General features: G+C 40.3%; 1 protein-coding gene across 2 annotated transcripts; it reads left to right on the top strand.

The window, feature by feature from the left end:
- The first annotated feature begins 245 nt into the window (after positions 1-245).
- cbarpb (CACN subunit beta associated regulatory protein b) lies at positions 246-19,642 on the top strand. 2 transcript variants are annotated; one of them, XM_030132035.1, is made up of 11 exons: positions 246-339; positions 1,264-1,442; positions 2,569-2,641; positions 4,576-4,721; positions 7,763-7,824; positions 10,154-10,316; positions 10,779-10,950; positions 11,982-12,134; positions 13,109-13,346; positions 14,155-14,341; positions 15,374-19,642. In XM_030132035.1, exons 3-11 carry the CDS (start codon positions 2,594-2,596, stop codon positions 16,872-16,874), a joined length of 2,670 nt encoding a protein of 889 aa, XP_029987895.1. In that variant the 5' UTR covers positions 246-339; positions 1,264-1,442; positions 2,569-2,593; the 3' UTR covers positions 16,875-19,642. The 2 variants fall into 2 exon arrangements, with proteins under 2 accessions (XP_029987895.1, XP_029987896.1); XM_030132036.1 differs by lacking the exons at positions 246-339; positions 1,264-1,442 and adding an exon at positions 1,449-1,692.
- The last annotated feature ends 1,339 nt before the right edge of the window (positions 19,643-20,981 follow it).

Below are 20,981 nucleotides of genomic sequence, written 5' to 3'. Positions count from 1 at the left end.
CAGCCATATATGTTATATTAAAGAGCAATAAAGCATCAAACGGCCTTATTTGTAATTATATCACAGACTAAACGTTCTAATTTGAGTTGAGTGGGCCAGTGAGATGTCTGTGTGTGACAGGACACATTTGTGAGAGATCCTCCAGACACTGGGCTTCACCCTTTACCTCACTCTTGCGTCACGTGGCGCGGCTCTGACTGGGTGGTGGGCGTGTCTTAATCAGCGGGGTTTCATTCATAAATACTTTTTGCCTGAAAATCCACATTAAAGTGTCTACGGTGAGTTTGGTGTTATTGGCTTTGGCCGTCCACCCCTGCATGGACCAGGCTCATTGAGGAGGTGAGTGGTGTCTTCGTTCCACGCTCCACGCTCCACGCGCTCTGCTTCTCTGTCCGTGTATCCACTTCATTCTCTGACACCGGACTGATGAAAATAATAAGCGCCGGTGAAAAAGCCACACTGGAATTTTTATACTTAACACGTTCGCAGTCGAGTTGAACTGCTTTTTTTTAATTTTTAAATTTTTAAATTTATTTTTTTAAAGTTTTGCTTCATTCTGTTGCATCCTATTTGTAAAGATTCCCGAAGCCACTGTAGGTCGGTGCTCATTTGCAGAACCCGGTCGTAAAGAACGGGAGGCTTTCTTTTGCGCATCCACTTCTCACAATAGGCTACTGTTACCAGGATCTGAATGAACGATTACAATGAAGTATCGGTTTGAATGGATGATAATGGTTTAATTAGAGGTATGGGATGGAATGAAAGCGAACCCGGAATGGGTCTTGCTTTAATGATGCAACTAATGCCGCTGACAGACTGAAATCTTGGCATGATGGGATAGGCTATGCCATTGCTGGGACACCCATGTCTTACCATCTGCTCAGTCTAATCAATACAACAGTCTTCTAGGTTTGCAACAACACAGTAGTAACAGCTCTTAAATAAATAATGTAAAAGGCTAAATTGATCAGTTGTTATTTTTTCACAATATTTCCTCCATAGCAGAATAAAGACAATTAAGTGTAACACACTACTTGCTACTTGGTAGGCTACTAAATATGTTTGCATTTGATGATTTGCTTCTACTTTTGTTAGAACCTCATGTATGGTGGAAGACGTGGTGATGTGAGGTATAAAGCATCCCTACAGAAACAGGCTCTTGAGTGGAGCTCCTCAGTGATTTGATGTATATTTGTTGTATGACATCACCTGTTAAGAACTTATTCAAGTAAATAATCAATAATTGTGCTGTGTTTTTGTCAGGCATGTGGTGCTGCCGTCCCGTTGCCCCAAGGCCGTTGGGCCAGCCCTGAGGGGAACACTGCTGCTCAGGCTCAGTCACCTGGGTGGGTTGAGGATGCAGCAAGGGAGCTGAGGAGGAGACTCCTGAGCCACAGCCTGACACACACATCCAGAGCTGCTGCGCACTGCCCACCATCAGGGTAAGATACTGGGCTGCTAGAAAGCAGGATGTGGTATAGTGCTGCAAGGGAAAGCATTCTGGTCACAGCCTGATGTGTTCCAGTAACAGTTTTCATGCTTGGACGGTAGATGTAGAGAGAATTAGACAGGCTGGCTGCAAAGAGCTCGGCAATAGCTAACACATTGTGGTGCTGAAGTTGAGTGCTGCAGTGACTGGCAGGCAAGGAAGGAGTGCTGAGTGCTGCTGGCATGTTGCTTCTCCCCTGCTGGGTGAGTAGATCTATCCAGTGTGTGTGTGTGTGTGTGTGTGTGTGTGTGTGTTTGTGTGTGTGTGTGTGTGTGTGTGTAGGTGTGTGTGTGTGTGTGTGGGCGTTTGGTGCAGCAGTAGCAGTATTAATGGCTATGATCTGTAAGAGCGAACGCATAGCAGCAACAGCAGCAGCAGTAGTGGAACTCAGCTGCCAGAACCAGCGTTTTGTAAGCGCTGGTGTTTCTCTCTCTGCTACTGTAAGAGTGTGTTTGTGTATGTGTGTATTTGTGTGTGTGTGTGTGTGTGTGTGTGTGTGTGTGTGTGTGTGTGTGTGTGTGTGTGTGTGTGTGGGTGGGTGGCTGGTAGAAAGAGAGGCTTTGGGCTGATATGGGATTATGGGTGATGAATTACAGTTGAGATGCTAACATTTTCATCTTATCTGAGATTCAGAGAATGCGTACAAACTCACACTGCACACACACACACACACACACACACATATATACATATATACATATATATATATATATATATATAGATAGATAGATAGATAGATAGATAGATAGATAGATATTGGCTTCTCCTTAGTCTTGCAGTGTTTCATGGCTGTTTGAGATGCAACAAGCTTCCTGCTGCTGCAATGGACATTTTCTATTTCACTATGCCAGTAATGATTATTTTATGTTTTTAGACAACAGTCTCTGTCATAGCATCACACCAATGTTCTTTAAACATCATAATGTCTTTGCATATAAAGCACATTTTTGTTTGGGTTTATTAACGCTGTATTTTTGGTATTCAACTGTCATTTTAATGATTAACTGTGGTTTGATGAACAGCTCCAGTAACAGTCATTTCCTTCGTGTGTTTGTGTATGTGCTTATGTTGTCTCTCAGGGGGACTCTCTAGTTGGCCTGGACCATGAGCAATGAGTCTACCGTCTGGAACAACCCACCAAAAAACTTCACAGTAAGTCTGCCTTTCACCACTGACTTATTCTCAAACTTCCTGTGTGTGCATGTGTGTGAGTCTACAACGTGTGTGTGTATGTTACATCCACCGCACTGGCAGAACCATACTTTCCCCTCATATTCTCCTCTGACCGACTGACTGGCTAATAGGGAACATCCTGACCTGGACCTGAAATAATTAAATCTCTGATCTAATCTCATCTTTAATTTCCCCTCACAGTGAAATTACAATCTGACGTCAGAGTGTAGGGTTCATTAACACTTGTGCTTTGTCTCTCACACAGTGTAACATTCACTCTGTAACTGTGCTGACTTAGTTTTCCATCATTAACCTTGGTTTATCATGTCACTGGAGTATTTCATGTAAGATCCAGGCCGTTGATATCTGTTCAAGTAAAAGAAAATTCGGACCGGGACTGCTAATTATTTAAAACATGAATGTACTCAAAACTTTAGGCAGTAAGTTACGCAATTTATAAACCTGAAGAAGGAAAAGTAAGTAAGTCATTTCCTTAAATAAGTCTTTACAATGGTCATGTATAATAGTGTTTATAATAGGCAGATGTGGGCACCAAACTGATGTACTAAAAATCATGCACATGAATAATATCTTCAGTTATGAAAAACTGTACTTGGTGAGGATTTTTGTCATCATTATCTGTCATTTGTGTATTTCATTATGCTTAGACAATATACTATACATAGGACAGGTTTTTTACTCACTAAAGCATGGGTTACACAATTGAAAAACAGTGTACTGCACAACACTGGTCAAAAGTGCGAGAAGGAAATGCTACAGCAGGTGACATTTTTCATATTATAATTTATCTAAGAGCTAGCCAAAAACAGTGAATGACAGCGAAGTTAGCTAACACCAGCTAACATCGTCAAAAAGAGTGTCTGAAATGAACAACCGACTGTTGTCTAATGCAATGTCCATATACAGAAGTGTTTCTCAAACTGTGGTGCGAGCCTCCTAGGGGAGGTGTGAAGGCTTGCCTGGGGGGGGCATAGGATCACTCCTGGCTGTTTTTTGTTTTTTTTTTCAGGTTACAACATGTCGCATTTTAGGGACGTACAACAAACAAATCTACTGCCATAGTGATCTGTTGCTAGACTAGACAAAGACTTTAGGTTTGGAGAATAGACAAGGATTTGACCGGGAAAGAAAAATGTGCAATGTTTCTGTTTTTGCACAGTTTGCACTTTAATGATGTGCAATGGAAACAGGCTCATTGCACCCACTGATATTGTTAAAATGTTCATCTTTCTTGCAAAATGTGTTTGTTGTTCTATAAAAAGTAACTTTATTGTCATACTTGGAAGATAATTGCATATTTCCTATTTTTATTTTGAAAAGTATTGTCTCAGAGCAGTCTTGTTGAGTTTATTTGTATTGTTCAAGCAAAGATCTAAGTTATTTTTAATTTTCACAACAAATTATTCAAGGAAAAGCCAAACGAATTGTTATAATATTGATGTTTCTTTCAATAAAAGTTATAATTGCACCACTGTTACAGTGTTGTTGGGGTTGAGGGGGGCCTGGAGTTTTTTCGTCTTGCAAAGGGGGTGCCGACAGAAAAAGATTGAGAACCATTGCTATAGAGTCTAGAGGAGTGTTAAATTCAGTCAGCTGCTGCCTACCCTGCAGAACTTCCCCATAACTGAGGTATGCTCTAGACAGGTTAATAGCACTGGCATTTATTGATTACTTGCATTGTAGTATTTACAGATTCACTTTATGCAGAGAACCCAACCAGTGGAGTTCAATCAGTCTGTTAAGCTGCATGGTGAAGGTGTAACAGCTGCACGTGACGGCGCTCAGATGCAGTCGACAGCTAATGACATTTACCGGTGGTGTGTTACAAAGTTAAGTGTGTTATTATTACAAATATAACTTTTGTGTCCCTTTGTCACCTTCGTCTTCATCAGATCCCATATGATGCCGAGGAGCAGCAGGATGGATATGTGCTCCTCCTGGTGATCCTTTCCATCTTCCTGGTAGGAACGCTGATCTTCATCTCAGTCCTCCTCATCACCTGCCGACGCTGCTGTCGCAGAGGGCAATGCTGTGCCAGGTGCGCTGCAAATATTTCCTGTCCATGTCTGAGAGTAAAGGTCGATTGATTTTATTTGGGGCAGAGAAAAGACAAAAGCTGATTTATTAGTCAGTATCATCCCACCCCCGTCACAAAAGATTCTGTAGCTGAAAACACACAATACATGTCCGAAATGAACTTAGAGCTGAACAATGTGTGGCAAAAAAATAATAATAATACAATTTTTTTCCAGTGTTTTGGAAGATTTCTGATTTTAATTGATCACAGGATTCCTAAAGGTTTCTACAGGTTAAATTTAAGACTTTTTAAGACTACTTACAACAGAATTTAATGCCCATTTCACAGCCTATTTCACGGTCCTACTGGCAAAAATTGGTGACTCCGAATTTAGGAAAATGTATTTATTTACTCCAACACTGAGTCATCTCCCATCGGGGATTCCAAAGTTAGCGATAATTGGTTTGTAATTTCAATATAAATTGTCAGGTTGGAACTGGTGTAACTGAGTAGAATAATGTTACTTTCTTTGCAGTTTGGACATTTAACAAACACATTTAAACACAACACAGCCAACAAGTTTATGGCAACAGAATTTAAGACCATATCAAATTTAATACCTTTTAAAGACTTTTTTAAGGTATTAAATGCAGATTTGTAAATTCAAGACTTTTTAAGACCCCGCAGGAACCCTGGATTATTTTCTGGCCACATGAACAGAGGACAAAGCATACATTTAAAAACATTCACAATTCAGATATTTCAAGAAGCATAAAAGTTGAACTTTTAATTTTTTAGCACTTTTTAAGCTCTTTTGATTACTCAGTAGGCATTTTTCACAAAATGTAACAACTCTTGATTAACTGAATTAAATAAATACATTGGTATACCCTTTCTTCACATTAGGAGACAATGGATAACTTATGAACTGAACATCTAGTCAGTCAAAGTCAAGTCAAAGAATTAAATATAGAAAAATGAATAAATCTTAAACACAGAGCACCAAAGTTATTAATCCACAAATATAGAATCGAACATTAAACTAACCATCAAATCCAAGCAGCAGTGATTTTTATTAGTTGAGTTATTATTTACTGTGTTAGTAACCTAATATTCACCACTAACCACTATTGGTGCCAATAACTGGTGATAAGAACAGATTGTAAACCAGCCAATGCGATTAGTTGGTCTGTAGTTCAGAGGCGGAGGCTGTAGTTTATTATATTGTTGTTTTGGGTCTCAGTAAATTAAACTGCTATGGTACAAACCAATTCTGTAATCCCCAAGTCCAAATTCTCTTCACTAAGAAGACTCAACACTACTGATCTGCATTTTTAATAAAAACCGTCGAGCCTGTGGTTGTGCCTCCACACACATGGTTTAGACAACAGAGCCAGGTGAACAGGTGGTGAATGAAGGCACATGTGTGAACACATAAGTACACACAGTTTGTTGACAGACTGGTCTTAGCTTTCATACAACTCCTGCTCTGACTGGTACCTATATTAAATGCTATTTCTTACATATTTGATAAGGCTCATTGCATTTGTTTACATGACGGTAAGTGTTTTCTGTAGAATCTTCCTTATGCTCCACTGAACCCAGATCCAGCATGTCCAGTGACAGATATTAAATAGACTGAAGCATCTTTACAATGAAAGAATAGTGTACTGTGGATGGAAGGGAAGAAATTATGTAATTCTAAAGGGAATCACATAAGCATGTTAAAGCAGGACAACACGGTGCATTCACTCATTATACATGTCTGCTGTTTGACTGTCATGACCCCTGTGGGGCTGTTATGAAAACACCTCGATGGAAATACATTCAGTATTCATGCTCATTTATTTGTGATTCATCTGTGTTCATTCAGCAGTAACATGGCTACCCTTGAGACGCTTTGTCCCTCTCCACAGCGGCACGCATCATCACGTACACTTGAATATATGAGAGCATCACCAGCTAGATGCAGATAAACAGAGAGCACAGAGGCTGAGCTGTGAAAAGGCGAGGCTTGCCGGGGGAAAGCAGAGGAGAACCGGGCAGACTGGTACAAATGATGAGTGTAATGAGATTTCATAGCAGCCATCGGCAGTGATTAATCTTGCATCTCAACCCAGCTCTGTGTGCACACCAGAGAGAGAGAGAGAGAGAGAGAGAGAGAGAATGAGGGATAGGAAGAAAGTGCACACTCAAACTCACACATATACACAGTGTGGAGAAGCAGGAGCCACAAAGGAAATGACAGACGAGAAGAAGCGCAGATCTGGTTGGACAGAGAAATCCCTCAAGTTGCTTCACAGCTCCACACACACTCGTCTGGGTCCTTCTATTGGTGTGAGGACCCTCATTGACATAGTATGTAATTCTGTAATCATCACAAATATATGCATAAACATAACATTAGCCAAATCAAAAAGCAAAGTTGTGAGAACCAGCTAAAATATCCTATAATATAGTATGGCAGCAATAGATAGAATTCACACACATAACTCAAAGCTTGGCACAACAAAACCAGAAAAACTACAAAGAGCTTTCAATTTCTTGTGCCTCATTACTGTAAGGATGCTGTTTTACTGTTAGCAGACTCTAATCGAATAAAGACAAAATATACAAAATAGATTATATGCACTCCATCCCCTAAACACTCTGACCTTTACTGTGTGTTTATTTTGTGCCCGTAAAAATGAATGGAAATGGCCAATCTGATAAATACCATGTTTCATCAGTTCAAGAGTTCCCCTGCCCCTGAAGGTTATCAAGTTACTGGCAATGATTTAGGCCCCCAATGATTATACAGCCATTTAGACAAACAGCAGAAGGAAAACTCAGCAGTGTGTGCTTTGTTCATCCACTGCATGATTTTTATACTGTTGATCCGAATGTGCAGTTGAAGTGCAGATGCGTGAATCACACAGAACAAAAAGGTCAAATAGTAGTACAGATCATAAAGAGGTGTAGCCCGTGAAGGCTGCACAAAACAGTGGGGTGGGACAGATGAAAGACAGACTTCAGGGGTAATCATGTCACAGCATTGATCTAAATGTTTCTGTGTGCCCCAGGGCCAGCGATGACCCAGAGAAAACCAACACCACCTACATGGAGGAGTCTCAGCCCACCCATGGTAAGAGACAAATGGATGAGGAAGAGAAAAGAGGAACAGATAATAAGTGTTACTGGGAGAGGTAGGAGTGATGGAGACAGGGTGGCTGGGAGATGGAGGGACTGAATTGATGCAGGGATGCTAGAGGCAAGGATATTTTTATCACGTCAGCGCAAATGTATAATCTATTCCATTAAAATATTGTGATCTCAACCCAATTACCTTAAGTAGCTGTTCCATTCCTAGAACACATTTGGACATTTTGGGAACAGAAAATGCACTCTGACTGAAAATGATGTATTAAAAAGGTAGGTTCAATTTGGTATTATGTTTGGCTTTTTGTCTAGTTTTCCAGACAGTATTGTAAGAACTTACCATCCTTATACTTTAAAAGGTATTTGGATACTAGATGTTTGACTGTTGTATGAACAATAAAACCAATACCAAATGTCATCTATGACATATATACCCCAATATCAGAGTGATGTATGCTAACTATAAAGTACACTATATGGACAAAAGTTGAGTTCAGGTTTTTCTTTTCTACAGGGGTCTGGGATATAAAACAATAATGACAAATGGCATAATACAGATTTATATTGTGATAAATAGTATTGCATTGCATTGGTTTAAATTGTTATCTTTGCTTCCAAAATGCCTCACATGGTTTTTACTTAATTTCTCTCAACATTGATATTGTTTGTTTGTTTTTGTTTTTTATCAATGACTATGATTTTAAATGTTCTACCTCTAAATTTCGAAAATATTTTTAAAATAATTTTTAACCACAACTAACCATCTACTTCCTTCACTACTATCTCACTTAGCAGACTGATCTCATGAAATCACGTTGTATGTCACGCCAGTTCTTATGGAATTTGGAGTGCTATACCTATAACGCCATTTGATCGCGGGTCAATGTACACCAAGATTTCCGGTTTACATATCTGTAACCGCTGACCCTAACCCTAACCCTGGTATTTTACACGGCGTGAACATAGATGTGGAAAGCTTATAATGCGTACAGATAACGCGGCAATTAAAAGTGGCGTGTTAGCTATGCAATTCATGGTATCACGTTGCACTTAGGAAAAAAAATGTCCCATTGAACTTCAAAGAAATATTGATGTTTGTATCTCAAATCAGCATGAATAGGACATCTTACAAGCTGCAGCCATAATGTGTCCCAATATTTGTGTCCATATAGTTTATAAACATCAATATTTCCTTAAAGTTTAGTGATAGAACATGTATGCAACAGCATGTTTGTATATGTATGAAAAATATATTGTGTATGGGCAAGACATACCACAATATATTATTAATTCCTTCAATTTGTAATACTTTATACCTATTTGTACATACATCTTTACACTTCATGGAAATATGGGAATATATATATGGGAATAGCCAGTGCAAATTTACACTAACAGCATGATAACATTGTAGAGCCTTGACTGAACTTTACTATTCCCAGATGATATTACATTAAAGATCCAGGGTGTGATACTTAGTGACATTTTGGCGTCGCAGTGACATTGTGGTTAGCACTTCGGTCTCCTCTGTGTTGAGATTGCCTGTTCTCGCAGCTTGATCGTCCAGTTTCCCCTGCCATCACAAGGTTAATTCTCCTGTCAGTCTTTGACCAACATATTGATGAACGTCTGGGTTGGTCCCCGAGCATCGTCAAAGGCCGCTCACTGCTCCGAAGTGTTAATGCTAACTGTTTACTGCTAATACTAATGCTAAGTGCTGTGTGTATTAGGACGGGTAAAATGTAGAGACTGTATTTCCCTACAGGGATAATAAAATGTCATCAGGTGAACAGCCCTCCTCACCCTCACTTATGATGGCCACCAAAACCACAAAAGTCCATTGTTAGAGTTAGTATGTAGTCTATCCATTCTGATTGGACGTCTAATGCACACTCATATATAACAGATGACTTTTATGCTCTTTAACATTGGATGCCACCAGCTATAAAATAAAAAAAGAAGAGGACGTCTGCTGTAGAAAGATGGTAGTGCAACCAGGAGATGAATGGTGACCAATATATCAATACAAAATAAAACTTATTTTTGTGTCATTATACAGAAATGAAAACATAATTATGAATATTATTTTCCATCTCCGTAATTATATCCTAGATAAGCCATGCTCAATCACACCCACTGAACCTTTAAACATTAACTATTAAGTCTGAACATAATAATTATTGTAAAAATAAAAGTGAATTGAATTCCTGGCTCTTTTTTTTTTTTTTTTTTCTTTTCAGATTGCTTATTCCTCCTCCTTAATCCATTTTCCACCGGTCTGTCTCCTCTGTCTCTTTCTCTTTGTGTCCCTGTAGAAATCACCATCAGGGTGGATGAGTCAGACTGCCTGTCAATGGCCAGCTCTCATGATCAGGAGACCGAGCGCTTCCTGTCCACAGGCACCACGGGCCGGCGCGTCTCCTTCAATGAGGCTGCGCTCTTCGACCACAGCAAAAAGGCCCAGGAGAAGGGCCGCAGGTCAGAACAGCAGCACAAACACACCTAACCATCCACGAAAGCCCACATTTTCATTTTGTTTCCTGTATTTTCATCACATAACTGTGCATAACCTGCTTCGGTGTTACTTTAGAGTGAAAGTAGATGGACTCTGAATTTAAGTTTTATCATGATCATAAGTGACCTATTTTTCTGTTAAAGCCCCAGGCGTCATATGTAAATTCTTCTGGAGGAATTACTCCACAGGGCTTAATACATAATCCACTGTAGCTGCTGGGTTTGGACTCAGATATTTCCTATTAGCTGTTTGTCTTTTGTGTAAGGATAAAATTACTGATTGTGGGCCTGTGGGGAGTGAAAGAAACTTAATCATCACCTTTGCTTGGGTTTCATTAATTCAGTGCCACAGCATCATACAGACTGATGGGTGTACTGATGGTGTACCACTTTCTTATTTGCCCCTCCCCCTGTTTTCTGCAACAGGTACACTCTGACTGAAGGCGACTTCCATCACCTGAAGAACGCCCGGCTTACACACCTCAACATGCCTCCCCCAGCACTCAAGATAGTCACCATCCATGAGTGTGACTCAGCTGAGAACACTATCACCATGACAACACGGCCAGTCGCTAAGTCAGCACTTTCCATTTTCCAGGTGACACCTTTGACCTGCTGTTTGTCCCAATGCGTCATTAGTCTTGACCAGAGCCAATTACAACATCATTCAACTCGGGTCATGGCAAGAAAATGTATCAGCCTAATCATTAGGCTGATACAGTGCTAAGCAGTGTGCTTGGGTACATTAGGGCCTAATGTACCCAAGCACACTGCTTAGCACTGTATCAGCTTAGCAAATTAATTTCCCCATGTATAGGCAGGGCACTTTAGTAAGACTGACAGCCTTGAAGGGAATCTGAACTTATCTAAACGTTATGTTTCAATATTCAAATATGTTTATAATGTCTCTTTATTATACTGACAGTGATAAAATAACACCTAAAATATATGTAAAAATAATTAAATTAAATTAAATGTATCAATAAAAAATTGCTACACTACATCAGCTTAACATATGCTGCTGCCTAAACTAATTATTAGCAAATGTAACTTGTCATCATAAATAAAATCAATTGCCATAATTATCACCACTAATTATATTATTATGTGGGTTTATTTATGTTCTGAGTTCTTTTCTCTTTCCTCTTTATTTATTTTGGTTTATCGAATCACTGCAGTTATTTATTTCTTTAACGTTAGCATGTTCAGAAATTAGCATTGCTAAGTGTTAAGCTAACTGGTGGGCCTAGCTAGTATAGCATACTAGCATACTGTACGATCTAGTATCAAACTGTATGGTGTCAATTTGATAGTTTTAGCAGTTGTTTTAACCTCAAAAGTTAATGAGTGGGTAGATTTTAAATACTTTAAAATGTAAGAGATTCGGTTTCTTATTTTGATTATTTTATGGCTTTTTTCTGTTTTACTCCAGTGTTGACTCCATTGCTATATGGAGCCTAATTTGTTTGCAAAGTTTTCTATTGTTTTCAAATCTATTCTTTTTGATTGCATAATAAAGACACAAATTAGGTTCCATATTGCTACAGACATGAAGAAAACATATTGTCCAATAAATCAGAATAAATCAAGGGGACAAAGTCTGACTGTGAGTCTTTGTTTCACCTTCAGCCGATGCTGTGTCCCCTACCGCAAACAGCACTGACCAGCCTGAGCGTCAGTCCCAGTAGTGCTCTTCCCGGAGACACCCTCAACTCTGTGGTGGACACCAGCTTCAGTGAAAACACCATCACTCTCAGCACCAAGGAGCCCAGCTCCAGCTCAGTAAGTCATTATATGACTTTGTGTAAAAAGAACTATTTCACATCAAGGGTATAACAGTTCTGTTTTTGTTTTTTTTTTGTTTTTTACTTTTTCTTTCATTGTTAGTTCAGTTTTAAGTAGAATTTAAAATGTTTGGTGCTTTATTTTTTTCAATGCTTTGTTAATGTTTTTAATAAATTTCAGCATTAGTATTCTGGGTTATTTTAATATGTGGTATTTTTGAGAGGTGAGAATCAGAAAAGTAAAAAAAAAAAAAAAAAACCTCAATCAAACATCAAAACATTACATATATACATATCATAAAAAAAACATCCACTTAGGACAAATAGCCAACCATCCACAAAAAACAGCTTTAAAAGTTAGGTGAATGTCTGTGTTTTATTGTATTGCTATGATTAGACAAAAACATGCAATCCAAAGTCCCTTTCTTTATAGTTATTTTTGGCTATTGACACTAGATTTTTAATTTGGAAACATTTTTCTGTAAATCATAGTTTTTTGCTCAGTTTACAAGAATATTTTTAAGACCTATTTCTTGTTACTTTGATGAACCTCGTCATGCATCCAGTGATAATCCTGACAAAGAAATTAGTCTTTTCCCTGATGATCGAAATAGTAAAACAAACACAGATGCAAACATTTCATATCTTTTGGTGGTGCATCCAATGACCTGTAAAATGTTTTTAAAAGCCCAGCAAAACATCCAGTGACTGATTGAACTTTCAGAACATTGTGAAGCTAGAAATTTGTCAAGTGATACATTGAAGTCAGTTTTCCAGCACACTGCACAGTTTTTCAATTGTCAGTCAAGCAGTGAGTCATCCATACGGACATTAGAGGGCCATGAAGCCTGAGGGAGGAACATCAAGAGCGATGGCTAAACAAGGACGCCCTATGTGGAGCATTATTGTCACTGGGGATTATACACAGAACACTTGGCTGCTTTTTTTCTGACCACATTTCTTTCTGCTCAGATCGAGATGATGGGAGCAGGGCCCAGGGGCAGAGGCAGCAGCATCAGTGTTGGGGAGGGGGCCACAGTGGGGACTGGTGCCCCTCCTGCTGGCAGCGGTGTGGGAAGCCAGGGGCCTGTGCTGCAGTTCTTCACTAAACTGCGGCGCCATGCTAGTCTGGAGGGAGCCAGTCCTTACTTCAAGATCAAGAAATGGAAGCTGGACAGCAGCCAGAGAGCCTCAAGTCTGGACACCAGAGGTAAAGATCCTTGATGGTGCAAAGACTTTTCAGCAATATTATTTTAGAGATGGTAAATAAACAGGATGCAAGTAAAAATGTATTTATGTGGTGCTTTTCACCAACAAAAAGTCAGGAGTGCTTCTCATGAGTCAAAAAAGAGCATACAAATTTAAAATGGAAGCAGCACAAATATTAAAAGCACAGAAACTGGAATTAAAAGAAACACAACACACAACTGCCATTTTAAACAATCTACTGAGTCTACAGACCTTAAGGGAGCAGGCTGAGTATTCTAGGTCCAGTTCTGCAGCCTCAAAGCTCAATTACCACAGGTTATTAGGCAAGACAGAAAATTAACAGGATAGACTTAAAAGTACAGTTCTTTGTGTGTCTTCAATCGAATCGTAATGGGGAAAATAAAGTCATTCTGTTAGCACTTTCTTAGCTGTACCCTTTCCTGTTTGTTTTGCGTCTAGTATTTTCGGATAGTAAACAGACAGTGGTTAAGCAGGAGGCTGCAGTAACCAACTGTGAGGTACCTCTTGGCTGCATAGTGTTGGAAATACTGTACACACACATGCACACACACTGGACAGATGGCTCCATGACGTAAAGTCAGTTCCAAATCAGTTTGAGCTCCGGAGCGAATCCATCCTGCTGATCTCCATCTTACACACAAACATTATTTCCTGATCCTTTCCATCCTAGTTTGTTCCATCAGTGGGCAACAAAAGACCATAAAATCCCACTCATAACCTTCAACAGCTGATAGAAGTTTTTTTTTTTTTTTTTCATCTTGTATGATGACCTGTACGTCTTTCCTCAGGCTCTCCAAAGAGGAGGCAGTTCCAGCGCCAGCGAGCCGCCAGCGAGAGCATGGACCAGGATGACAACGATGCCCATCACATAGACCTTATCCAGTACATCGCCCGCACCCACGATGTCACCTACTGTCCCAGCCAGACCAAACGTCTCCTCTCACCTCCTTCCACACCACCCCCCTCCCTCGGCAGGTATCTTTAATTCCCTTGCCATTCATCCTGTTCACTGCTTTGCTGCCTTGCACTCATTTCTTGACAGTTGCTAGAAACTCCTATGATGACCGTGTAGACTAGGGTGCAGCTCTAAAACCCAATTCTCCACCTGTAAAAGTGTGCTTTTCTGATACTAAGCGCTCAATTTTTGTTTGATCAGATGAGTAAGGATTCAAAAAGATACAGGAAGACATTTGTTTCTTAATTGTTTTTCATGGCAATTGAGAAAAGTACGACACACGATACTGAATAATTTCCAAAAAAGCCCCTCTACTTTTCCACACACTGGTGCGTATATAATGAGATCCTTAAAGTCTGTCAAAGCCCATTTCATGACCCCGTCCAGATGTTGGGGATTCCCAGAGTGCACTTTTCTGACAGTGGAGAGGAGAATTGGGATGCAGGGTTTTATATTTGGCTTATGAAACCATTCCATCGCTGACATGGTCTGAGAATGTCATGTTGTCCACCAAAGTGGAAGCAGGGTGATTTGGTCACTTTTTAGTATTATGTTATGTAATCCAAAAGTTTCCCCAAATACTTTCTTATGTAACTATTTATTTTCCTTAGCTGAATATTAGATTAAATACAGTCAGTACTTCCTGTGTATGTTTTCACGTTTGTTTGTGAAAATTAAAGTGATTTCCTGCACAATCTTAGCTAGGATAACAGAGGAAGCTTATACTTATGCACAGTTTACAGCTACTGATGTTATTTAGGTCAAGTCCCATAAAGAAGATATATATTTTTTTAATACTGTTGTCCTCATTCATTTCTGAGACCACATGGCATCACTATTCAGCAAGGTTGAGTTTACAGACATGCAACAGCAGCCATTGCAAGTCATGAAATCATTCTGTGCACTGTGAACACTGCCGTGACCTAGACAAAAGACTTAGTTTGATATATTCCCTGACACTGACTTTGATTTTACATGTCATTTCTCTCCTTCCATCCCTCCCTGTTTCTTGAATTTTATCTTGTCTCTCCACCACTGTTTGCACACTACAGGGTAGAGGTAGAGGTGATGGTGGAGCCCAGCTGCAGCCATGGTGGACCAGGGGTCATTGGCCTATCCCCTGATCCCCAAGATGAAGCACTATCCCTGGCAAGAAGGGAGTGTGCTGACCCTATGGACACCCTAGATTCCCAGGACCCCCAATCACTTTACAGAGACATCTGGACCCTACGTGCATCACTGGAGCAGTACGCTGCCTCTGACCAAAGCAGCAACAATGACAGGAACTCTGTTTGCAGTGATGCTGATAGTGTGTGTTCGCTGGGTGGACGCACAGAGACAGAAAGAGGAGGGCTCCCAAGTTATCCATCCCAAGATTTAGGGGATGAGGCAGAAGGAGAGGATAGCAAGGACTTTTTGATGCATACAGATGAGAGGTTTGGGATGAAGGAGGTAAGGAAACGAAAACAGGAAAGCACAGACTCCGAGCGAGGGGCTAGTGATGGAGAAACAGGGACTCGTAAATTGCTGCAGATGGACAGTGGGTATGCATCAATAGAGGCTCCATGTCGTGGTCCAGAAGAGCTACGACTCTTCGGGAGTGGCAGCAGTAGCCCTAAAGACAGAACAGCTCATGAAAAGAGGCACCACTTCACCAATGCAGGGCGGACTGGCACAATCGGTGAAAGCTTTGAGTCCCATCTTTTTGAAGAGGAGCCTGAAGATGACCTCTTGTTGGGCGCCAGTGGAGGAGTTTCCATAGAAACGGGCACTGGGTCGCTAAGTTGGTTTCCATACGGTCAGATGTTCACACCTCGTGAAGCTGCACAGCCGTCACCTCAACTGTCAAGTCTACATCGACGAGACTACAGTATAGATGAAAAAACAGACGCGCTCTTCCATGAGTTTCTCCGGCACGATCCTCAGTTTGACCTGCAGGAGTCACCGTTACGAAAGCACCGGTCCCGGATCCACCTTCGTAAGCAGTGGCAGCGGCACAAGCAGTGGAGTGACCCTGGTGTGAGGCATTTCCAGTCTTCTTTTGAGAGACAACGAACTCCACTAAGGAGGGGTGAGAGTGTAAATTACCCACTGGACACAAGCTACCATAGCACACTACCACGTATTGTCAGTGCGCCGGATGAGGAGACGAGCGATGGAACCAGCAGCACTCCTGAAACTCCAAAGATAGACACCACAACTACTGAGGAAGGGAGCACTGTTAGAGACCCAGAGGATCACACTTCCTGTTCTCCCCCACCTCTTCATCCTTCCATTTCAGAGAAAGATGGAGGGCTGGTTGAGCACCCTGACCCTCAAGAAGAAAGCAAGCAGTCCGGGCTCCCTACTGACCCTCAAGAGGAGCACTCGTCCCCTCAGATGCCTGACTCCTCAGGCTATGGCCCTCAAACCATCACAGCAGAGTTCACTGACAAACTGACTGCTAACCTGGATGAGAGGCTGTACATGGGCCTTCGCAGGACCAGGGACACAGCTGCTGAGTGTGTGACAGTGACAGCCACACATGCTTCTCCGGACCACAGCCCAGTGTAGCAGGGCTCCAGTCGTCCTCCTCCATCGATGTCACTCCTGCTGACACACACTTCTCTGTCTAGATGTCTCTGTATACAACTTGAATGGTGTGACTCAAACCCATAAACACCTCGATATATGCCTTGAATCAGTCCCCTGCTGAAATTTAGCTTTCTAGATAAACAGACACAATCCCAATAAGTATTTGTGAGCTACAGTTGACTCACTAGCAGTGCAACCAGACTCATCTGATGTGTTTGCATTAAAAAAGTTCCAGTTTCATAATTTTGCCCTTTACTGAAGATATAGATATAACTGAAAGTATCAGGCGTAAGGTTGTAGTCATGTTAGTTTTTCCATATCGCTTGTTTGAGTGTCTGTAGTCTATTTTTATATCTTCACCTTTCACTCCTCTTGTTTGTGTTCACCAGTTAGAATAAGTGAAGTTGAGGGCCGGCGTGGCCTCTGCACTCTTAGATCCACTGTGAAACCAGGTGCTAAAAGACAAGTAGAAACCTTCAGATCTTACACAACAGTGAACCACCAGACATTAGTGGAAAATAAGTAATTTTATCACAATCTGTGAGCTAAAAGTTGAGTAGAATTTTATCATTATCATTTGACAAAGCAGTCTTTTTATTTAAAATGGAAGATATCCTACTCACTGAATGTATGACTGCTCATGATCTTTGTTGTTTTGGATTAATAGCACCTTTAGCTATGTGACAATGTTTAGGGTTGTTTATATTTTAGTTCAATGAGTGGTAATATATTTTTTGTACATCTGCATTGCTTAAATGACAATGACAAGTGACAGTGTTTCAGGTTTGAAGCAGCTTACAGGACAACAGTCTGAACTAGCCAGACAGACACTATATTATTCTTGTAAAATGCCTAGTATGACAATAATTTATGACTCCATAAGCTATGACTCTTAGTATTGTGGGCATCACTGATATGACCTCTGCTCTAACAGGGAGAACAAACTGTTGTTTGTTCAGTTTCAGTGCACAGGTTTACAGCCATGAGGTGGGCAGTCACATTAAAGCTATTAGACAAGATGGCTGCCTGCACAGACATTTGGTGTGTGTTGAATTTACAGGAAAGGCATGTTTTTTGTGCATGGGCTCACAGAACAGGCTTTGTTTGTCTGTATCTGACATTCTTGTTTTCTCTTCTCTTCCTCTTCTCCTCATGAGAAAGTTGACAGTGCACTAGATTCCTCCCTCAGACGCCAAGGACTTAATTTCCTGCCAGCTTATAAAACTCAGCAGGACAAAGTTACTTATTGTTAAATCAACTTTTAAATTTTCATCTAAGTTGGCTTCATTTGTGCAGTTAAAACAAACCAGAGCTGCCATTCAAATTAAACCACATCAGCAGATTGTACCCAATTGATAAAGAATGCCAGTAATGACCAGCCTGTTGCAGAGTTATTTTGCTCCTGTAACTCCGATATTACATGCTCAGCAGTACAGCAACTTGATTGTAACCCAGTTTTGCTTTAAGTCTATTTCTCAAAGGGGCTGTTTGGCAGTAAGGAAAGCCTCTGCAGAACGTGGTGTTGAATATTAATCAGAACAATAGAAGGGAAGTCCTCCTCTGTCGCTTCTCTCTCAGCCTTTGAGGCTGTTACATTGCTCTAAGTTAAAGAACTGAATAGAAAATTACAACCCTCCTCTTTTTCTTTCTTTATTTATTCTCTTTTACTTGTGATAATGTTGCTCTTATGCAGCCTGCCTAGATTAGATCTCTCTCTGCAGAGTGACAGAGGTCTCCTCCTCTGGCTAAGCAGAATCTGAGATAGACGCTCATTAAGAGAACAATGACTAAAGTTGAATGGAGGTGAACACAGATTCATCTATGGAACAGGCAGGACAATGAGTTTTTCCCCTCTCCTTTCATGCAGCACTCACATCCAGAGCTTGATTCATTATCTCACTATGAAACAACACAATGTGCTCTCTTTAACTGTCACAATTTGCAATGAAGTGGCGCTCCGTTGTATGCCGGTGGTAATCAACAGAAATGAAACAAAATATCAGTAATACCCCTCTCAGTTACAATGGAATTGATGCGTCTTTGATCGCAATTACTTAGCAAATCCTGACAGTTCTTATCACAGGCAGAGACACATGCATTTCACAAAAATTAGGAACCAAAATGTCTCAATAGCTAAACCCATATGAGTGAATTAGAAATCAGTGCATACATTGTACAAAGCTAAAACATTGCTGTGTATACAAGGACAGTGTCACAGGGGCTAGACTAAATCAATGTCCCCTATTAGGTTTAGACAGATGCTGTGCAACTGGGGACACTGTGGTAATCAGTGTTTGTGTACTAACCAGTAGCCTGTCAAATGCATTGATGCATAGCTATGTGTAGGTCTGCATGAGAGTAAACATTTTAGTACAAATCTTCATGTTTTCTCAGACTAATGCTCCAAAATGGTCATGTCCATAGTTAATGCTCATTGTTAAAGACAGAAGCTGAACATTGGTATAACTAGAGATTTTGTATTTTATGGAATCCACTTTTAAGAGTCATGCTAGGATGCTGTAAATGATGAGATTTTGTGAGGTTTATCTCTTTGGAAGTAGAAGTATTTCTGTATTCCTTGCTTGTTAGTAAATTGCTTCATTTCTCAAAGAAAAAAAAGATGAGCTTTCTAAACAACTTTGCTTTTGTTGATCCAAATCTAATGAGCCTTGAGGGACCAAATCATTAAAAAAAAAGTGTTATTTTAGGATTGTTTTCAAATCTGTGAATAAATGAATGAAGCAAAACTGATTGTCAGTTGCCTTATTTCAAAGGTCTGGTTGTAAATGAAGGCGTGGGAACAGATCATAGATAAGGTTCCCTCTCATGAATCTCATTTCATTTTTCTCTTTTGTTTAGGCTTGTATTGATTTCTTGCCTCTCCTTATCACCTCCTCCAAATTAATTGGAGAGAAAAATCAAGTCCAGCCTGTGATCTACAAAGGGAAAGCCTTAATGTCTGCCTTCCATGTCACACCGTATCCAGTCCTTTGTTTTATGCATTCAAACAAAAGTACATAACACTTAATCCTGCAAGATGTTTTGGTATTTATCATCATGTGCCTTGATTATAAATGCTGAATAAAAATGTTTGGATTCATAGCGCTAAACCCCACAGAAAACAAAGACGACAGCTGTGAGCACAACTGCCCTAAGTCAGTCTAAGGTTTAAACAGCATATTCTTGTTTACGTAAGTGATGCAGGTACCTCAATTCTGCATTTTAAGTAAGATATAACACTTAAAAAGAAGGTGCAAAGACTCCTTGTTGCGCAGCTGTATCTAATGTGTGGGCACTATGTAAAAGCAGGTGTCTTTGCATAAAAAACACACCCTTCCACGGAGCTGAGAAGAATGGTAAGCAGTGAGCACAGACTGATCTGGACTGATACAAAGCCAGACTCTTTATTGACACAGCAGAAGCGACAAGATCACCTTATCAGAATCCGCACTGAGCCAGCCCTCCAATCAAAACACTATATTAAAGTCAAGGTGAAGTGAGCTGCAGTGTTGCTATATGAGGAGACTGCAGGAAGGAGGACAGCTGCAGAAAAAAAAAAAGTCATAAACATACCGTCAACGTGCACGCTCAACATTCGATCTAGTGTAAGAATGCATATTTACATATAAATCAGCCAGAACTAAATGACAATGTGGCCAGTAGATTGTAGTTATAGCTGAAATCTCTATGAAATACATGAAAACCTACGATCACTGGTGTTAAACAAGGAAGAAAATAATACAGACTTTTATGATGTTCAATAGCCAATGCTTCCTAGCATCAAGGTTTATCATTTTATATCATTCATTCACTCCTGAAAATATTATTTTCTTAACAGAAAAAGTATTAGCCTCATTGTAATAAGTGTCAGTCTACTGATTTAATACACATCACTTTACACTTCATACTGGAAGACTGCAGACTGAAAACAGCATACATCCTTTCAGTGCTGTGGCTTTGTGAAAGAATGGGGACAGCTATGGTTTCCCTGCCTGCCTTTCCCTCTGTGTTTCACTCTTTTGCATCACCCCGGCTCTTCATCACTGCTCTTATTATCCTCCAGCCAATCACTGGGACAGACACATG

This window comes from Sphaeramia orbicularis, chromosome 4 (assembly GCF_902148855.1).
Source record: "Sphaeramia orbicularis chromosome 4, fSphaOr1.1, whole genome shotgun sequence".
Classification (NCBI taxonomy): domain Eukaryota; kingdom Metazoa; phylum Chordata; class Actinopteri; order Kurtiformes; family Apogonidae; genus Sphaeramia; species Sphaeramia orbicularis.
The sequence above is the reverse complement of the archived record's forward strand: the minus strand, read 5'-3'. Positions and strand labels throughout refer to the sequence as shown.

Coding starts and splice junctions, on each gene's coding strand:
- cbarpb (XM_030132035.1), top strand. CDS start 2,594: ATGAGCAATGAGTCTACCGTCTGGAACAACCCACCAAAAAACTTCACA. Junction 4,722..7,762: donor AGAGGGCAATGCTGTGCCAG/GTGCGCTGCAAA, acceptor TGTGTGCCCCAG/GGCCAGCGATGACCCAGAGA. Junction 12,135..13,108: donor AGGAGCCCAGCTCCAGCTCA/GTAAGTCATTAT, acceptor CTTTCTGCTCAG/ATCGAGATGATGGGAGCAGG.